At 42.4% G+C, this 16,070-nt stretch overlaps 9 protein-coding genes and 2 non-coding genes across 11 annotated transcripts; 5 read left to right on the forward strand and 6 right to left on the reverse strand.

Moving 5' to 3' along the window:
* Positions 1-115: 115 nt before the first annotated feature.
* On the reverse strand, positions 116-988 carry FIG1 (Fig1p; the record flags this gene model as incomplete). Its single annotated transcript, XM_022610095.1, has 1 exon — positions 116-988. One exon carries the CDS (start codon positions 986-988, stop codon positions 116-118), a length of 873 nt encoding a protein of 290 aa, XP_022466426.1.
* Positions 989-1,524: 536 nt separating this feature from the next.
* Positions 1,525-2,445, reverse strand: ATP3 (F1F0 ATP synthase subunit gamma; the record flags this gene model as incomplete). The annotated part of the gene is made up of 1 exon (XM_022610097.1): positions 1,525-2,445. One exon carries the CDS (start codon positions 2,443-2,445, stop codon positions 1,525-1,527), a length of 921 nt encoding a protein of 306 aa, XP_022466427.1.
* Positions 2,446-3,189: 744 nt separating this feature from the next.
* Positions 3,190-3,260, forward strand: KNAG0Jtrna2G. The gene has a single exon. It is a non-coding gene; the product is annotated as a tRNA-Gly (tRNA).
* A 2,491-nt stretch (positions 3,261-5,751) lies between these two features.
* Positions 5,752-6,438, forward strand: PDX3 (pyridoxamine-phosphate oxidase PDX3; the record flags this gene model as incomplete). The annotated part of the gene is made up of 1 exon (XM_022610098.1): positions 5,752-6,438. The coding sequence occupies one exon, from the start codon at positions 5,752-5,754 to the stop codon at positions 6,436-6,438; it is 687 nt and encodes a 228-aa protein (XP_022466428.1).
* A 439-nt stretch (positions 6,439-6,877) lies between these two features.
* On the forward strand, positions 6,878-7,924 carry HMT1 (protein-arginine omega-N methyltransferase HMT1; the record flags this gene model as incomplete). Its single annotated transcript, XM_022610099.1, has 1 exon — positions 6,878-7,924. The coding sequence occupies one exon, from the start codon at positions 6,878-6,880 to the stop codon at positions 7,922-7,924; it is 1,047 nt and encodes a 348-aa protein (XP_022466429.1).
* A 384-nt stretch (positions 7,925-8,308) lies between these two features.
* RPL4A (60S ribosomal protein uL4) lies at positions 8,309-9,397 on the reverse strand (the record flags this gene model as incomplete). The annotated part of the gene is made up of 1 exon (XM_022610100.1): positions 8,309-9,397. One exon carries the CDS (start codon positions 9,395-9,397, stop codon positions 8,309-8,311), a length of 1,089 nt encoding a protein of 362 aa, XP_022466430.1.
* A 215-nt stretch (positions 9,398-9,612) lies between these two features.
* KNAG0Jtrna2T lies at positions 9,613-9,685 on the reverse strand. Its single transcript has one exon. It is a non-coding gene; the product is annotated as a tRNA-Thr (tRNA).
* A 1,023-nt stretch (positions 9,686-10,708) lies between these two features.
* Positions 10,709-11,389, reverse strand: TRP1 (phosphoribosylanthranilate isomerase TRP1; the record flags this gene model as incomplete). Its single annotated transcript, XM_022610101.1, has 1 exon — positions 10,709-11,389. One exon carries the CDS (start codon positions 11,387-11,389, stop codon positions 10,709-10,711), a length of 681 nt encoding a protein of 226 aa, XP_022466431.1.
* Positions 11,390-11,697: 308 nt separating this feature from the next.
* On the reverse strand, positions 11,698-12,108 carry HHT1 (histone H3; the record flags this gene model as incomplete). The annotated part of the gene is made up of 1 exon (XM_022610102.1): positions 11,698-12,108. One exon carries the CDS (start codon positions 12,106-12,108, stop codon positions 11,698-11,700), a length of 411 nt encoding a protein of 136 aa, XP_022466432.1.
* Positions 12,109-12,739: 631 nt separating this feature from the next.
* On the forward strand, positions 12,740-13,051 carry HHF1 (histone H4; the record flags this gene model as incomplete). Its single annotated transcript, XM_022610103.1, has 1 exon — positions 12,740-13,051. One exon carries the CDS (start codon positions 12,740-12,742, stop codon positions 13,049-13,051), a length of 312 nt encoding a protein of 103 aa, XP_022466433.1.
* A 468-nt stretch (positions 13,052-13,519) lies between these two features.
* Positions 13,520-15,853, forward strand: DSF2 (Dsf2p; the record flags this gene model as incomplete). Its single annotated transcript, XM_022610104.1, has 1 exon — positions 13,520-15,853. One exon carries the CDS (start codon positions 13,520-13,522, stop codon positions 15,851-15,853), a length of 2,334 nt encoding a protein of 777 aa, XP_022466434.1.
* Positions 15,854-16,070: the final 217 nt, after the last annotated feature.

Consider the following 16,070-nt stretch of genomic DNA (forward strand, 5'->3'; position numbering starts at 1 on the left):
GTTGTTTTTTTAATTAATATTTTATTCGTTTTCCGATGTCACAAATTAGTCGTCGCTCCTCGATAAAACTAAGTATTTAAGCACGTATAAAACGGTGGTGAGGTAGATAAAAACATCAGACTTTTGACGCAAATGAAGATGATTCGCTAGAATAGTATTTGTGGCTTGTGTTGGTTATTGGTTCTGCGTCGGCAAGCTGTTCTCTGACCTTCTTCCACTCGTGCAACCACAATATGATGGAAATGAGAAGTAAGAACACGAAGGCGGTCCACGACATTGCTGCACCTTTTCTACCCTTGTGTACCTTTATTATTCCCATACTGGCAGCGGGCACCAAACGGTAACTGGCATGGATGCCTATATGCGTCCAGATTGCACCCATCCCCCATATGAGATCGAGAACCAGGCTTAGAATCAGGACGAATTTCACGATCACATCCTTCAAGGGAATGTGTGGGATTGCCAGGTACACTAGTGTCAAAATCTGTATGATGGATAAGATAACTGTGGCCATCAAAATATACGGATGAATGACGTTTACAGAGGTCAACTCGGCGAGCTTCAGGATGTTTAGTGTTGAAGGCGTGCTACCAGCTGCCGAGTTTTTGTTGAACACTTCGACGGCGACATCGCTATAAAGTGGTACACTGGTCAGGTTTTTCCTAGGGTAACACACGGATGCTACTTCTTGGTTCGATATTTTGTATCCTGAGGGCACATTTTTGACACAGACGCCCATGTAACCAGAGATGATTTTCAGACTCTCTAGACCCGCGGTATTGTTACTTCCCTTGAATGAGTTGGTGATCACAGGATAGAATGAAGAGTCTTTATTGAATTCGTAACGAACCAAGTATGTTGATTCCATGGAAGTGTTGTAGCATCCTACCAAAAGAAATATTGTCAGGAATACTACAATGATATTGAATACCAAAGTTAGCAATTTGGGGATTCTCTTGGTCAAGAACCAAATAAATGTTATACCCATATTTTTCTAAAGTTGTGTTTGGAGAGATTTGTTGTACTGGTGTGTCTTTTGCTACTTTTTTATCTGTGTGTCAGAGTAAATTTTGATATAAGGAAAATCTCTTGAGTTCATACATAACTCCCAAATGGATTCCAATATATATATATATAAAGAAATGTGCATGTAGTTTTCCAGTAGTACTCTTCAATTTACTACGTTCCTCCAAATGAAATCTGAAACGGACTCAAAACTATAAGACAAGTGTAATACACGTTTGAAACATGATGGAAACAAGAGGCGTTCTTAAGTCTATCCAGCCAAAGAATAGTCCCGTTTGATTGCCCAAGGCATCTATCATAAACGAAACCTTTGTGTGAGTTTTGTATTGGATTGGAATATATAGTTACTATACTAAGATGAATAAAAAAATTTGTCAACTTTGGGAGGTTACTTACCTAGTTTCCAAATCTTTCCTCCTCCGCCTCGTCCCTCAATGTGGAAAGCATCCGTTCCACAATCTTATCTTTAGAGAACGAAGGTTATTGCTATTTTCGACTTTAACCTAAGGTGGAGGCACCAGTAATAATATCAACCAACTCGTTCGTGATCACAGCTTGTCTGGTTCTGTTGTACAAGATGGAGTACTTGGTGATCATATCCCCGGCATTCTTGGAGGCGTTGTCCATGGCGTTTCTTCTAGCAGAAATCTCAGCGGCGTAACCCTTAGCCATGGCGGTCAAAATCTGGTTAGCCAGGTTGTATTCGAAAAGATCGCTGGGCACGTCCTCGTCGAGATCGATCTCAAACTTGTTGTAAAATGGGGAGTTCACAATCGTCTTCGCACTGTACAATGGTTTCACGCTTGGTTCGAACGAAATCGAGGAAATTGGGTCGTTATAGTAGATTGTAATCTTCCCGTAACTTTCCAAGTCGAACTCTTTGGCGATTCTTTCCGAGATCAACGCAGACTCCAAAAACGAAGGCGCATCTTTCCCCACACCGTTGATGGCCAACTTCAAGTTGTCTGGGTGCGATCTCATCAATTGCAATTTCATTTTGTCCCCAATCGAGATAATATCGCAGTTGGGAGAATCAATGAGGTGGTATCTGACCCTTCTCGCCAACGAGGAGTGGATGGCACCGCACAGACCCTTATCGGAAGTAATGGCAATTAGCAACTCCTTGTTAGCCTCGCCACCTTCTTGTTCCACTACTGCCTTTTCTGTTTCCGCGTTCTTAAAGAACTTTTCGTTAGCTTCGTCAATTTTGATGGCATTGGCCTTCGCCTTCTCTGCTTTGCTCAGCCTTGTCGACGCAACAATCTTCATAGTCTTGGTAATCTTCTCGATGTTCTTAATCGACTTCAACCGCATCTCCACCTCCTTTAACGTGGCATAGTTTCTGCACGCGGCACTCCGCGACATAAGGGCGGTCGCACCGCGAGCACGGACAACGTTGGCTACTGCTCTGGAAAACATGGCTCGTCTATTAGAATCAGCTCCACAGTATGTACAGTCCCCACACGCACAATCAGACAGAGCACAGTGACAGCTGTTCCCTTGAACCTAGTCGCTTCCTTCGAACAAGAGGGACAGAGCTTAATACATCTCCATGTTGTCGTTTTTTCCTTTTGGGGGGAGTAAAAGTCGCTACTGTCCGTTTCTGGAATCTGATTGGCTGCTGACCGTCGGGTAATAAGGACGCTCCCGAAGGGTCGCAGTGCTGTGATGTGTGGTGGGTTGGTCACTGCCTCGAGGACAGGACCATGTATGTGGTGCTAGTGGGTATGTCTCTGTTGAACAGTTCTCGTCGAAAAAGCAAACATGGGAAGAGAAACCAATAAATAAAATGGATGATGAACTTGAGAGGAACTCGAGAGGAACCATTGATCATAGGCCTGGTGTCTCTTATACAGAGACTGATATATTGTTTTTTTGTAACAGAGACTTCTGCTGTCTATAAAATTGTACCAATTCCGAAGCTTTTTCACCTACTTAAGAGCCTCTTCATCTCTTACTGTTTTACTCGATCCAGCGATATATCCCAGCTAAGAGCCACATATCTCATGCAAATGCATTGAGACAAAGCTTTATGCCGTTATCTTTCAGTATAACGCTATTAAATAAGTGCAAAAGGACTGTGTGGGATTTCGTGGCAATATATACCTCAAACAAAGAAATATATGCTGACCATACATATTTTCAAAAAAATGTAATTATACAGCGCAAGTGGTTTAGTGGTAAAATCCAACGTTGCCATCGTTGGGCCCCCGGTTCGATTCCGGGCTTGCGCATTTTTTTTGGCGCAGATCTTCCTCGAGATGACGCTCAAATTTTTCCTGGTCCTATACATGTATAATCAAGCTGCGACCGTATACGCCTACAATGATTCTAATACAAACACACCTCTCCCCAACTGCTACTACTTGTTGAGTTACACAATTTTCGTCTTGGAGAAGGCCTGAATTCAAGTTATTGCCGGCCATATACAATTGCGCGTTTTACAGACTATATACCCTGCTGGATACGCCTCACATTACAATCAGGAAGTACTTGTTATGGAAGAAGATTTATGAATGACAATAGGGCTAGGTGACATGATTTTTCTTCCCGAAGACGGGAAGAACGTTTTCTAAATCTCATAGCAGAACTTAAGTCGTTCACCATATAACTCTGCCAGTGTATTTGAGACTGTACATATGTTGGAGAAAATACGAACAGCCAATGATACTGGGGTTTAAAGTTAATTGACTCTTGTTTTGAAACTTGAACAAGATGAGAACGGGAAGACGTGGAACTGAAACGCGTCAAGACTTTTTATACTTGACATTTCCCATCGAAGGCTCTTCATCCTTCGGGTAATCGCTCTCTCAATTTTCATGGGCTTTTTTTCTTTCCATCGCAGTAACTGCTTTGGCACTTCTTGTTTCGGGTTTGGGCATTTTCGATTTGCAGTTCTTGTCTGTTCTCTGGTGAATCAAGGAAGTGTACTGAAGTGAATGGAGGTATTGTGTACGAAGTGGAGACTGTGATATTTTGCAGCGGCCAATTTCAATGGAATTCAGGACATTTTGTGCTGTGTGATTTTTTGGTGTGTTTTTTTGACTCTCTTCCCATCGTTTCTATTTTCCCTTGGTCATCCTCGTCAATGTTGATGAAAGTATGCTCCAACGAGTTCTTTTTCTAGGCAGCCGGACAAGATTTATTTCCCTCTCCTGGGACTATTTTCTTTTTTCTTTTGTTAAAGAGAGGTACCAGTGGATTGAAGTTTTATAGGTAGCCTAATTCACCTGAAACGTTCAATTTCATAATCTACAGGAGTAGATATAGGGTTGGGAAATAAATCTTATCAACACCCAGACAAGGCCAAGTGAACTCACTTGTTACAGCCGTTAGTGCTATTAAGCAATGAAGAGACAACGATGGAGAAGGAAAACTAAGGTGTGGTACGTTGTTGTTTCAGGAAGGATACCAATTTTTTTGTGTGATAAGGGTTTGTTGCCCGTCTACTGATGGAGGATTGTATTGTCCTCATCGGTAAATGGAATATGAGGAGAGTATAAACTGGGGTGTCTCAAACGTTGGCTTTACCAAAAAGTTGATTCGAGTTTTATGATATTTGTTCAAATCTTAATCGTCCCATTTATTTCGGATTTGCGATAGACTTACAATAGGAGGTTTCTCTTTTATTTTTTATTTCTTGAAACTTCAGTACCATCCTGTCTGTCGCATGGATAATCCCTGTATAATGGATGATTGACAGTTTTATAAAATTGTTTGATAATGGCCCCGCACGTGTTTTGGTCCTCTTTTCATTGTCCTAGATTGGAAGCAACTTTTTATCCGATTGGTACCTTTCCGTCTGTGTTCCTATTTTTTTAGCTGTTTTTCGGTATCGACAAATAGCCAAAAAGGTACGGTTATCGCAAGGTTTTCTTTTTAGTGAAACTTTCTAAACCTCATAAATAGTAAAATTCATTTACTGCAAAGAATAAAGGACTCTGTTTCAACACCTTTCGTCACTGTGCCTTTACGAGGGAGATCTAGGAAGATTGGAAGAGGGAAGGTCCAAAAAACCACATAAAAAAACCTGTTCATTGTTGATGTCGTTGTAGAAAATCACATTCAGTTTTCACCATATTTCGTTTTATTTCTGTCACTAAGTCTGTGTTGTCCCCCTTGATGACAATGGGAAAAGTGGAAACAGCCTAAGAAACTTTCCATTGGTTTCGAAGTCCCTTCCAAAGAAGGTGTTGCTTCTCAATGGAGGGTCAATATGGTATCCACTTCGAATTCATTCCTATTTTTTTTCATTCCCCGTTTCTTTCTCCGAATCGAATTCGAAGGTTTTCTTTAGGAAGGATTCATATGCTCTTTTGCTTGTCTTTGTAAGTTTTTTCCTATGTAAAGGGAGTGAAACTCAGACTCTCTTTCTCAAATTTTTGGCACCCATTTCCGATGAATTTGTTCATCGCTACTTATCTTTATGTATATATATACATATATATATATATATATTTCTATGACCAACTTTGTAAGTTACGAAAGTTGCTTATATCTGGGTTGTGTCATTCGAGGAAACAAGACACCCACTTTCAATAAGTCAATCACGACCTTGGGAAACGAGGTGTTGTCTGACTCAGCGGCACCCTCTATGGAACTTGAACAAATATAAATACTTGAGGGAAAAAAATCAAAAGATTAAGGAATTCATGAGGGTGTACTACCCTGGAAGAACAGTAATCTTCCTCGTAGTAGACTGCAATCACATCAGTTCCTTTCGCAATGGATAGCGACAAAGATAGAACGCAGACACCCATCATTTTTGCGCCCGAGACTTACCAGTACGATAAGTATGAATTGAACGAGTCACAATTGAGCAAAGATCCAATTGATCAGTTTAGCAAATGGTTCCAGGAGGCTAAGGACGACCCGCGTGAAACTCTGCCCGAGGCAATCACTTTCTGCTCTGCTGAATTGCCCAGCGGGAAAGTTTCCTCCAGAGTGCTGCTATTTAAGGAGTTGGACCACAGAGGGTTCACCATCTATTCCAACTGGGGCACCTCAGGGAAGGCGCACGATATAGCGACGAACCCGCATGCGGGTATGAATTTCTTCTGGAAGGACATGCAAAGACAAGTCAGAGTCGAGGGGAACACCGAGTTTGTCAATCGTGAAACTTCCGAAAGGTACTTCAAGACAAGACCAAGAGGCTCCAAGATTGGTGCCTGGGCCTCAGAGCAATCGCACGTCATCAAGGATAGACAAGAACTGGATGAGGCGACGAAGAAGAACACTGCCAGATTTGAAGGCGTGGAGGATGTCCCATGCCCTCCATACTGGGGTGGGTTGAGAATTGTCCCCATGAAGATCGAGTTCTGGCAGGGAAGACTCAACCGTCTTCATGACCGATTCGTTTACGAAAGGGCATCAGAAAACGATCCTTGGGAAATTTTCAGACTGTCACCATGAGTATCTTTTTTTCCTGGCAAGTTCCCGACCTATTAAGTAGAAACAGTAGTATTAACACATCCTTCTTCTTCTTTTTTTTTTGTTACAAGTGTAGTCTACATATACGGTAAGGACAGTATGTTCTCCAAGTGCTTATAGAGTGGAAAGACTAATGCAAGGATTCACAGACCCCGACCACAGACGGGACCAGCTTTGTAATACTTCTCTTCTTCTCAATTGAAGATCCAGAGGATCAGTTTTCGACAGAACTTTTTTGGCTTCAGTTTTCGCTGCGAACGAAAATTTTTTCTTCCTCTTCTTCTTGTTCATCGAGAAAAGTAGTCCTACCCGTTGACCTTTAAAAGGAAGTGCTTCTGTGGTTCTTGTTCTTTTTGATTCAATTGCTCCTTGTTCCCTCTTGGTACAAGCTACAAACACACGAATTACACATTTCGTCACTATGAGTAAAACTGAAAGTAAGGAGTCTGCTACCGATAAGAAGGATTTGAACCAGTTCGAACAGCACTATTTCAACTCTTATGATCACTATGGTATCCACGAGGAGATGTTGCAAGACACTGTTAGAACATTGTCGTACAGAAACGCAATCATCCAGAATAAAGACATGTTCAAGGACAAGATTGTTCTCGATGTTGGCTGTGGTACTGGTATTCTGTCCATGTTTGCCGCTAAGCACGGCGCAAAGCACGTTATAGGTGTCGATATGTCCAGTATCATTGAGATGGCCAGGAAGATCGTCGATATAAATGGGTTTTCCGACAAAATCACTCTGCTTAGAGGTAAATTGGAGGACGTCGAGATTCCGTTCCCCAAAGTCGATATCATCATCTCCGAATGGATGGGTTATTTCCTACTTTACGAGTCCATGTTGGACACCGTCCTTTATGCTCGTGACCGTTACTTGATCGAAGGCGGGTTGATCTTCCCAGACAAGTGTTCTCTACATATAGCTGGTTTGGAGGATTCCCAATACAAGCACGAGAAACTAAGCTACTGGCAGGACGTTTACGGATTTGACTACTCGCCGTTCGTTCCCCTCGTTATGGACGAACCAATCGTCGACACTGTCGATGCGCATTTGGTCAACACGACCCGTTGCAAACTGATTGAGTTCGATCTAAACACTGTTCAGCTCTCAGATTTGTCCTTCAAAGTCCCCTTCAAAGTGGAGGCCAAGAAGCAAGACTGGATCAATGGGGTCATCTGTTGGTTCGACATTGTTTTCCCAGCACCAAAGGGCCAACGACCAGTCGAGTTCTCCACTGGTGCGCACGCACCTTACACGCATTGGAAACAAACCGTTTTCTACTTGAAGGATGACTTGGAAGCTGAAAAGGGCGACATCTTGAAGGGTAAACTGATTTGCTCCCCAAATGCAAACAACAATAGAGACCTGGATATCAAGATCCAATATGAGTTCAAAGCCACGGGTGTTGACGCAGCGGACAGGTCCGTGAAAAATGAAAACAAGTACTTGATGCATTGAAAGTTGTTTTCAAGCATCTCGTTCATTTATTGCATCCTATATTTGTTGTTGTCTTTTCGTCACCTCCAAGTCCTACTTTCATCTGATGATTTGCAGGAAGTATATTAGACTTGGAGCTCGTATTCAAACAATCATCTCCTTTCCGATTAAACATTTTGTAAGAAAAATTTGTATATTATAACACCCTAAGAAGCAGATTCCTGGAAACGGCAAAAAGAACGTATTCGAAAACTAGCCGAGCTCATCGCGCATCACTTTCCTTAGAGAAGCACAAATACTGAAGTTTGAAACACAACCAATTTATAGAATTAATAAAAAGGTAAATAAAACTATATCAGTATAGGAAATCTTACAAAAAGATAGAATCTATATACTCGATTAAGTTTAATCGTGCTTCAAAGTCTTGGTGAAGACCTTAGCTGGCTTGTTGGAAGCCTTTTCAGCCTTCTTGGAACCCAACTTTTCAGCGGCAAAGACCTTGGCGTATGGGTTCAATCTCAACAAGACTTGCTTGTTCTTCAATGGGTTCTTCTTCAAAACGTGAGTACGCTTCTGAGTGGCTTGACCAGCTGGTCTGACAACAGATTGGATTTCAGAAGAGTTGATGATTCTGGTGACATCGGTGGTGGAGATGATGTTGCTTGGCAAAGTGTAACCAGCCTTGGAGGAGGCAACAGACTCGGAACCCCAGACTTGGTCCAACTTGGTGAAGGCAGCTTCAGTCCAGATGACAAATCTACCCAAGTGAGCACCTGGAGCCAATTGCAATAGACCTAGAGAGGCAACGTTGGCGGTTTCGACACCTGGAACGTTTCTCAAAGCCTTGACAATACCGTTGTCTTCAGCGTAGACCACCAATGGACCCTTTCTTTGAGTCCATCTTCTGTTTCTGTACTTACCCTTACCGGCTCTCAACTTCTTGGACTTCAAAACCTTCAATAGGTCGGCAGAAGCACCAACAGCCTTCAAAGCAGCAATGGCGTCCTTGGTCTTTTGAACAGATTCCAAGTCACTGGCGACAACCAATGGGATTTCTGGGATCTTTTCAACTCTGTGACCTCTGGCCAAGACCAAAGAAGCAACAGCGGAAGCAGCAATTGCCGAGGCAGTAGCGTAACGCTTCTCGTTGTGGTTGACCTTGACGTTCCACTTTCTCCAGGTCTTGGTTGGAGCGAACATACGACCACCACGACACATGTTACCGAAAGCACCTTGACCGGATCTACCGGTACCACCACCACCAACTCTTGGAATACGGGCGACAGCACGACCGGTACCCCAGGATTCGGCAGAGGTTTGGTGACCAGCCTTTTCAGAGACAGCGTAAGCTTGTCTCTTGTTCTTGTTCACAGAGGTGAAAACAGTGTGGACAATGTCTGGACGGATTGGGGCCGAGAAGACAGCTGGTAGAGGCAAAGCTGCAGAAGTAGCTTCACCGGTCAAAGAGTGAACAGTAACTTGTGGACGAGACATTTTAGTTTCTTTGGTGGAGTACTGAAAAGAGTTAACGTAAAAAGAAACTTCAATTGGAAGGCGAAACGTCAGAAGAAAAGACCACTGAAAGGCAGTTGGCAGTTTTTATATTTGTGAAAATTTTCGTTGACGACTTTGAAAGAAAAAAAATTTTCACAAAAGTTGCGTCCATCTCAAATTTGAACAAAAAAAAAGATAAAAATTTCCAAAAAAACTGCTTCCAACCAGAGTCGAACTGATGATCTCCACATTACTAGTGTGGCGCCTTACCAACTTGGCCATAGAAGCAAGAATTTACACAAAATTTGTAAGATAGCGTTAATGATAATTAATGTTTTGAGTAAACTCTAAGGTATATAAGAGTCTAAACAGTGATCAATGTCTGCCCTCTCTACATAAGGAATATATAGAAAGAGAATATATAAAGGAAGCAAGACGAGGATTCCAATGACTGGAATCTGTGGCCTTTATATAATAATTGGTGAAGCTGGATCAGACCGCATTAGCTTGGGTCTGTCCTTTCGTTATATGTATATTGCGTGAGTATTGATTAGTGCTTGTTGCACATCGCGTATTGCGTATTGCATAGTAACTGTTGTTTGTCGCTAAGGGTTGCCTCGTGGGTGAGAACTTATTGTTTGTGTCTCATAGGAGAGAGTTGTATGTCGTTACTGAGAACTGTATGTCTCGTGACTGAGAGCTGTGTGAGTTTTGCGTTACAAGAATGTAATGGGCCTTATTGGTAAATTAACGTTATCCAGTGTGAAAACTTTCTAAGACAACCTGGGCAAATAAGGATCAACATAAGTCAGGGCATATACAAGCTTCACGATTAAAAGGTTAGAATACCATTGTGCAGAAATAAGACGTATGCATGATTCGCGGTCAACTTGTAACACCGTAAACCATACAAGCAAACTGATAGAGCTAGTATAATGAAAACTGTTGAATAGTTATCAATTTGGGTAAACAGCTTTCCCGTATTAATACATTCCCGTTTCAACAAGATGTATCCATGATCCCAGGGTATTTAATGGGTCTTGTAGCCGTAGTTAGATCTTGTGTGCTTGACTATACTTTGACTATTCTGATTGTACATTCAAATTACATAAGTTGAATGCCAGGTATAGAAGTCAACGGCCTATAATCTATATAATGCGATGCTCGTTTGCACTGTATAAGTGAAACTGTGCGGGACACGTGGACTTCAAAACAGAATGTGTTATTATATCAATATCCCTGTATTCTCTTACTCTGGTTTATGGCAGAATGTAGTCCACTGTCCATTTTATTGTAAAATCGGGTTCTAGCTCAACGAGCTTTTACCTTCTTCCCGTTGGCCACAAATTGGCTAATCTTGTTCAAGTCTTTAACACCGTCTGTCTCTACACCCCCACTTACATCCACACCTACTACACCTGGGAGACTAATCGCTTCAGCAACGTTCTCTGGGGTCAATCCGCCTGCCAGGATAAATCTCGGTTGAGGCTGTACTGTTTCAGTCCACTTTGAAATGTTGCCCCAGTTCAGTTTCTCACCTGTCCCACCGGCCTCCGAATCAAACAGTGGTATACACAGTTTCGACAGGTTGGAATCGTGGCAGATTTCAACAACAGTGTCACAGTCTCTATCAAATATCATTCTTTTAATGACAGGTTTCCCTATGAACTGATGGTACTCTAGCCAATCTTCATCTCCGTGTAGTTGAACAGCATCCACATTATACTCATCGGCGATCTGTTTAACCTGTTCCTTTGGTTGGTTGCGGAAAACCCCGACCAGACACCTGTCTTTGAACTGCCCATCTGAGTGAATCAAACCAGATATGGATTTGGCCACTGACGGTTCAATAGTTCTCTTCCTTCCCGGAACGCAAATTATTCCAATCAAGTTTGCCCCAGAGACCAAAGCTCTTTCAGCAGCCTCGTACGTTTGCAATCCGCATACTTTGACCAGACATTCTTGCCCGCTCAAGGTATCGAACCGATCCATGGCGACTTTGTTCTGTGACGCAAAAAACGTTCTTCTCTTCAAAGATCGTTATTTTGTCTTTTTTTCCATAGAAGAGAAGAAGATCATAAAACCAACCAATAAATTTATATTATAGAGAATATTATACAACCGTTATAATGAGTTTTATAACTTCCTCTTTTGATTTCTTATTTAGTTATCCCTATATGATGTATGTGATAATAAAGTATGCCCCTTTTTGTTGTTTTTTGTATGTGTAAGAGTGAGTGGTCGTTATCATGTTGTAGTGAAAAGAATAGTTTAATGTTTGCATATATTTTTAATGCTATTCACGATCTTTCACCTCTCAATCTTCTAGCCAACTTGATGTCCTTCTTCTGGATGGTGACACGCTTGGCGTGAATGGCGGCCAAGTTAGTGTCTTCAAACAAGGAGACCAAGTACGCTTCGACGGATTCTTGTAGGGCACCGATAGCGGAAGATTGGAATCTCAAGTCGGTCTTGAAATCCTGTGCGATTTCCCTGACCAGTCTCTGGAAGGGCAACTTTCTGATCAAAAGTTCAGTAGATTTCTGGAATCTTCTGATTTCTCTCAGAGCGACGGTACCTGGCTTATATCTGTGAGGCTTCTTGACACCACCGGTCGATGGGGCGGACTTTCTAGCGGCCTTGGACGCTAGTTGTTTTCTTGGTGCCTTACCACCAGTGGATTTTCTTGCTGTTTGTTTTGTTCTGGCCATTGCTGGTTGTTGATTGTCTGTAGTGGATAGTACAGAAGAATAGGTAACAAGTGGGAAGAAAAAAAAAGAACGCTCCAACACAAGAGATAAGAACGGGAAAGAAAGACAAACGGTAACTGAGACCTCTTTATATACTAATTTTTTCCCCTCGAAACGCCGGTGCAGCCCCTTCGCCCTCTCAGCAGCGCAAACGGAGGAAAAACACTCATAGTTAAGACGACCTCCAACGTGTGTTCCAAATTTTTCCTGTTTACAATGCGAAAGAACCAGAACGGCTAAACTATGTGCAAAGTGCGAAAAACGTGGTCCGCCCTCTCAGAGAGCGAGAAAAAGACAGTTTGTAGCGCAACACGGTTTTTCCTATTTGGGCGCTGCAAGACCAGTATTTTCGCCCCTGCCATAGTTAACCCGTTCTGCTGTTTTCGCATTTGTTCGTCGTCGCTTTGGGGAGCACTTCCCTCATTCACGTTGTGCGCTGTTTTGGTTGCGAACGTTCATTCTTCTGTTGTCCTGAAGAATCCTTATAAATACGGGCGTGTCCTGCTACTTTCTTCCCTCTCTTTCTTCCCTTGTGCATGTCATAACGGAAGGAAAAGAAAGCAACAAATCAAAGCAAATAAATAAATAAATAATGTCCGGTAGAGGTAAAGGTGGTAAAGGTCTAGGTAAAGGTGGTGCTAAGCGTCATAGAAAGATTCTTAGAGATAACATTCAAGGTATCACCAAGCCCGCTATCAGAAGATTGGCGAGAAGAGGTGGTGTCAAGCGTATCTCTGGGTTGATCTACGAAGAAGTCAGAGCCGTCTTGAAGACTTTCCTAGAGTCTGTCATCAGAGACGCCGTCACTTACACCGAGCACGCCAAGAGAAAGACCGTCACATCTCTGGATGTCGTCTACGCTTTGAAGAGACAAGGTAGAACTTTGTACGGTTTCGGTGGTTAAATATATTCCCCCCTCTCTACAAAAAAATCATATATACCACACATTTTCACATTCTTCTAACGCAGAGCGCAATAGGAAAGTAATTACTATCATCATACTTCTATATACCAATACAACATAAATGTACTATAATATACCATTCAATTTTCGAAAGTGTTAGGTCAGGGAACTCTTAGAGGGTTGATTGACCTCTGTACAAAGTGACTGTACCTCTTGTGCACCTCAATATCTTCAGTTTCGCGTCTGTTTACTTCTTTTCTTTTCTTTTTTTTTTAATTCAATTTTTTCCTGTTGTTGTTTTCCTCGAGCATTGCAACAGACTCATTGAATTGATTAACCTAGATATTGGAAATAGCAGATGGAAACATTGCACCGACGGGGTATTTAAGAATTGACCGCACAGATTTATTTGGAGTTTCCCGAGAAAGGGAAACAATTGACCGTGGCGACAGGTCTCAAGATAATCGAATGTACAATCAACTAGGTAGACATTCTCCTCTGGAAAACATAACAAAACGGTACGAGGGTTCCGTAGCAAAGGGTGGGTACCCAGCTCCGAGCACCAAGTTCAATGTACCAATGTCTAAGGAGAGACATGCCTCGATGATGAGCGATGTCTCTCTGTATCCAGATAGCATACAATCTAGCGAGAGTACGTTATCTGTAGCCTCCATCCTCACGAATGGCAGACTCCTGGATAAATTGGAGCTCACAGCTGACGATGAGTTGCTGCTGCAGAAGATCTTGCAAGATGAACAAAATGGGGGGGATATCACCGATGGACAAGATGAACCACATATTCTGGAGGTGGGTAAAATTAGCATGCCTGCGTCACAGTTTCGTTCTTTGAGGGACAAAATCAGTGGATTGCCTGATGCGAATGGAAATACGCGTACGGGCACCGATGACGGTAACAATGGCCTAAGGACCTTACTAGAGAGGCATGCTGTAGTCAAGGATAAAACTTTGACGACCAAAGTGGAGCAACACTATGCTAACACGTCAAGATACTCGTACATTGTCGAGGAAAGTGAATTAGACCGGCTAAGTTTCCAAGATATGTCCATGCAAAACGCGTTACCCTCGTCAAACTCAAGTAGGAACATTTCAGGTAGGACAACAAACACAGCTGCTTATTCACTGGGTCAGCCCAACAGGAAAACTCGAAATGGTGCCAATGGAGGTGTCAACATAGATCATTTTAGAGTGCCCAGTAGTAACATCTATGGTACTCGAGATTTGAACGATAAAAATCGAGGCGGTTTGGATGCGGAATCCAAAGCTGCAATTGAGTTGCAACTCGTTATGGGACGGGATATCTATTTTCCGACTAAGGTAAATAAGAGCTCTGGAGATGTGCCGCGTCATTATTACCACAGTCTAGTGGACGGCACTGCCTCGCGGGGGAGAAGCAGCTCCACAATCAACAGAATTGGAAGTAATGGGAGTGGGACGAGTAAGGACACACAGTTTTCTAACTACCCACAATTATCTCAACCTAATACCCAGTCATCGTGTGACACTGAAACGAACTCTCCTGTATCTTCAACTTCAACTGATAAGCAACACATCTCATCAACACCAAGTCGACCCCGTTCCACGTCTAACCTGACGTCGAAGTTCTATTCCGAATTCACGCAGCCATCGAGCCCAGTTGTCAAGGAACACAAAAAAAAGAGTTCACTGTCATCCTTGAAGAATTTGTTTAAAACACCAAAGGGTAGAAAATCACCAACAGAAAACAAGAGTTCACAGAATAGTACCCACTCCACAATTAAAGGTAGTTCTCGTGATAACTTAAACGACACAGCATATTCCTCCTCCGTGAACGATTCCCCATCTCCTCTTCAGTCAAAGAATATTTCCCAATACATATTCCCACCGAACCCTTTGGTACACACCAAACCCATGTCAAGCTTGCTGCGATATTCGAACCCAACAGAACCTCCAGCGAAATCCATTGCTCAATTGGCAGACCATTCTCCCTTAAATGGGAGGGAACGTCCCCCATTCAGACAGCACAAGTCCTTCTCTCATATTCCACAGAGCGACACGCTCGTGATAAGCCAGGTTCCAAGTCATAAACGGACAAAGTCCAGCCTAATCTTTCCTCCAAGACCGTCAGAAACTGGGCTCGGTCCGGACCTTGTCCAGCATCAAGTAATGGATGAACCCAGTCCCGCACTGGTTAGAGATGAAACAAGTGCTAGTCTGAATCACAGATTAGTTCTCTCGGCTATTGATATGCGCAAAGAAGGTAAATTGGAGGCGTCAGCTGAAAAGTTGAGTAAGGCATGTCAAAAGGGTAATAAAACTGCTTTTTTGTTATATGGCCTCGCTCTAAGGAATGGTTACGGCGTAGCTAAGGATATGGAGAAGTCGTTCCTCTACATTTCACAGGCTACAGGTATTCAATCTCTCGAAGTAGAGATTTTTAAAGCTGAAGTAAATCCGTTTGAACTGGAAAGAGATCAAAGTAAAATACCCGAAAAAATCGAAGAACCTTTAGTGCCGGCACTATATGAATGCGGTATATCGTATTTGAAGGGATTTGGGGTCCACAAAATTGACGAGTGGAAGGGACTGAAGTTTCTTGAGAAGGCTGCATCGTTGGGGCACGTTGATTCCATGTGTTTGAGTGGGATTATTTGGTCTCAAAATAGCTCCGATGAACACCGAAGGAAAAAGGACATTGTGAAAGCCGCTTCCTGGTTCAGACTAGCGGCAAAGGGTGGTGCTGATTTGATCGGATCAGACTGGCTATATAAGAAAAAATATTTGAAGCTTGCCGAAAAGAGGTGAGGTGATTATCAAATATAGCCGTACTGACTACCTTTTGTAGCTTCAAGTATTGGCAATTGTAACATTTCTAAATAATATACTAATATAAATATTTCTTCAATTATCTTTGAAAAAAAAAGGTGCCAAAGCTCATATTAAATCCACCTTAAGGTCCGGGTTTACTATCCGTTCTCAACATTGAATTACTACTAACCCTGTAAAGTGCTTGTTCAAAGAT

This window comes from Huiozyma naganishii, chromosome 10, assembly GCF_000348985.1.
Source record: "Huiozyma naganishii CBS 8797 chromosome 10, complete genome".
In the NCBI taxonomy this organism is placed as follows: domain Eukaryota; kingdom Fungi; phylum Ascomycota; class Saccharomycetes; order Saccharomycetales; family Saccharomycetaceae; genus Huiozyma; species Huiozyma naganishii.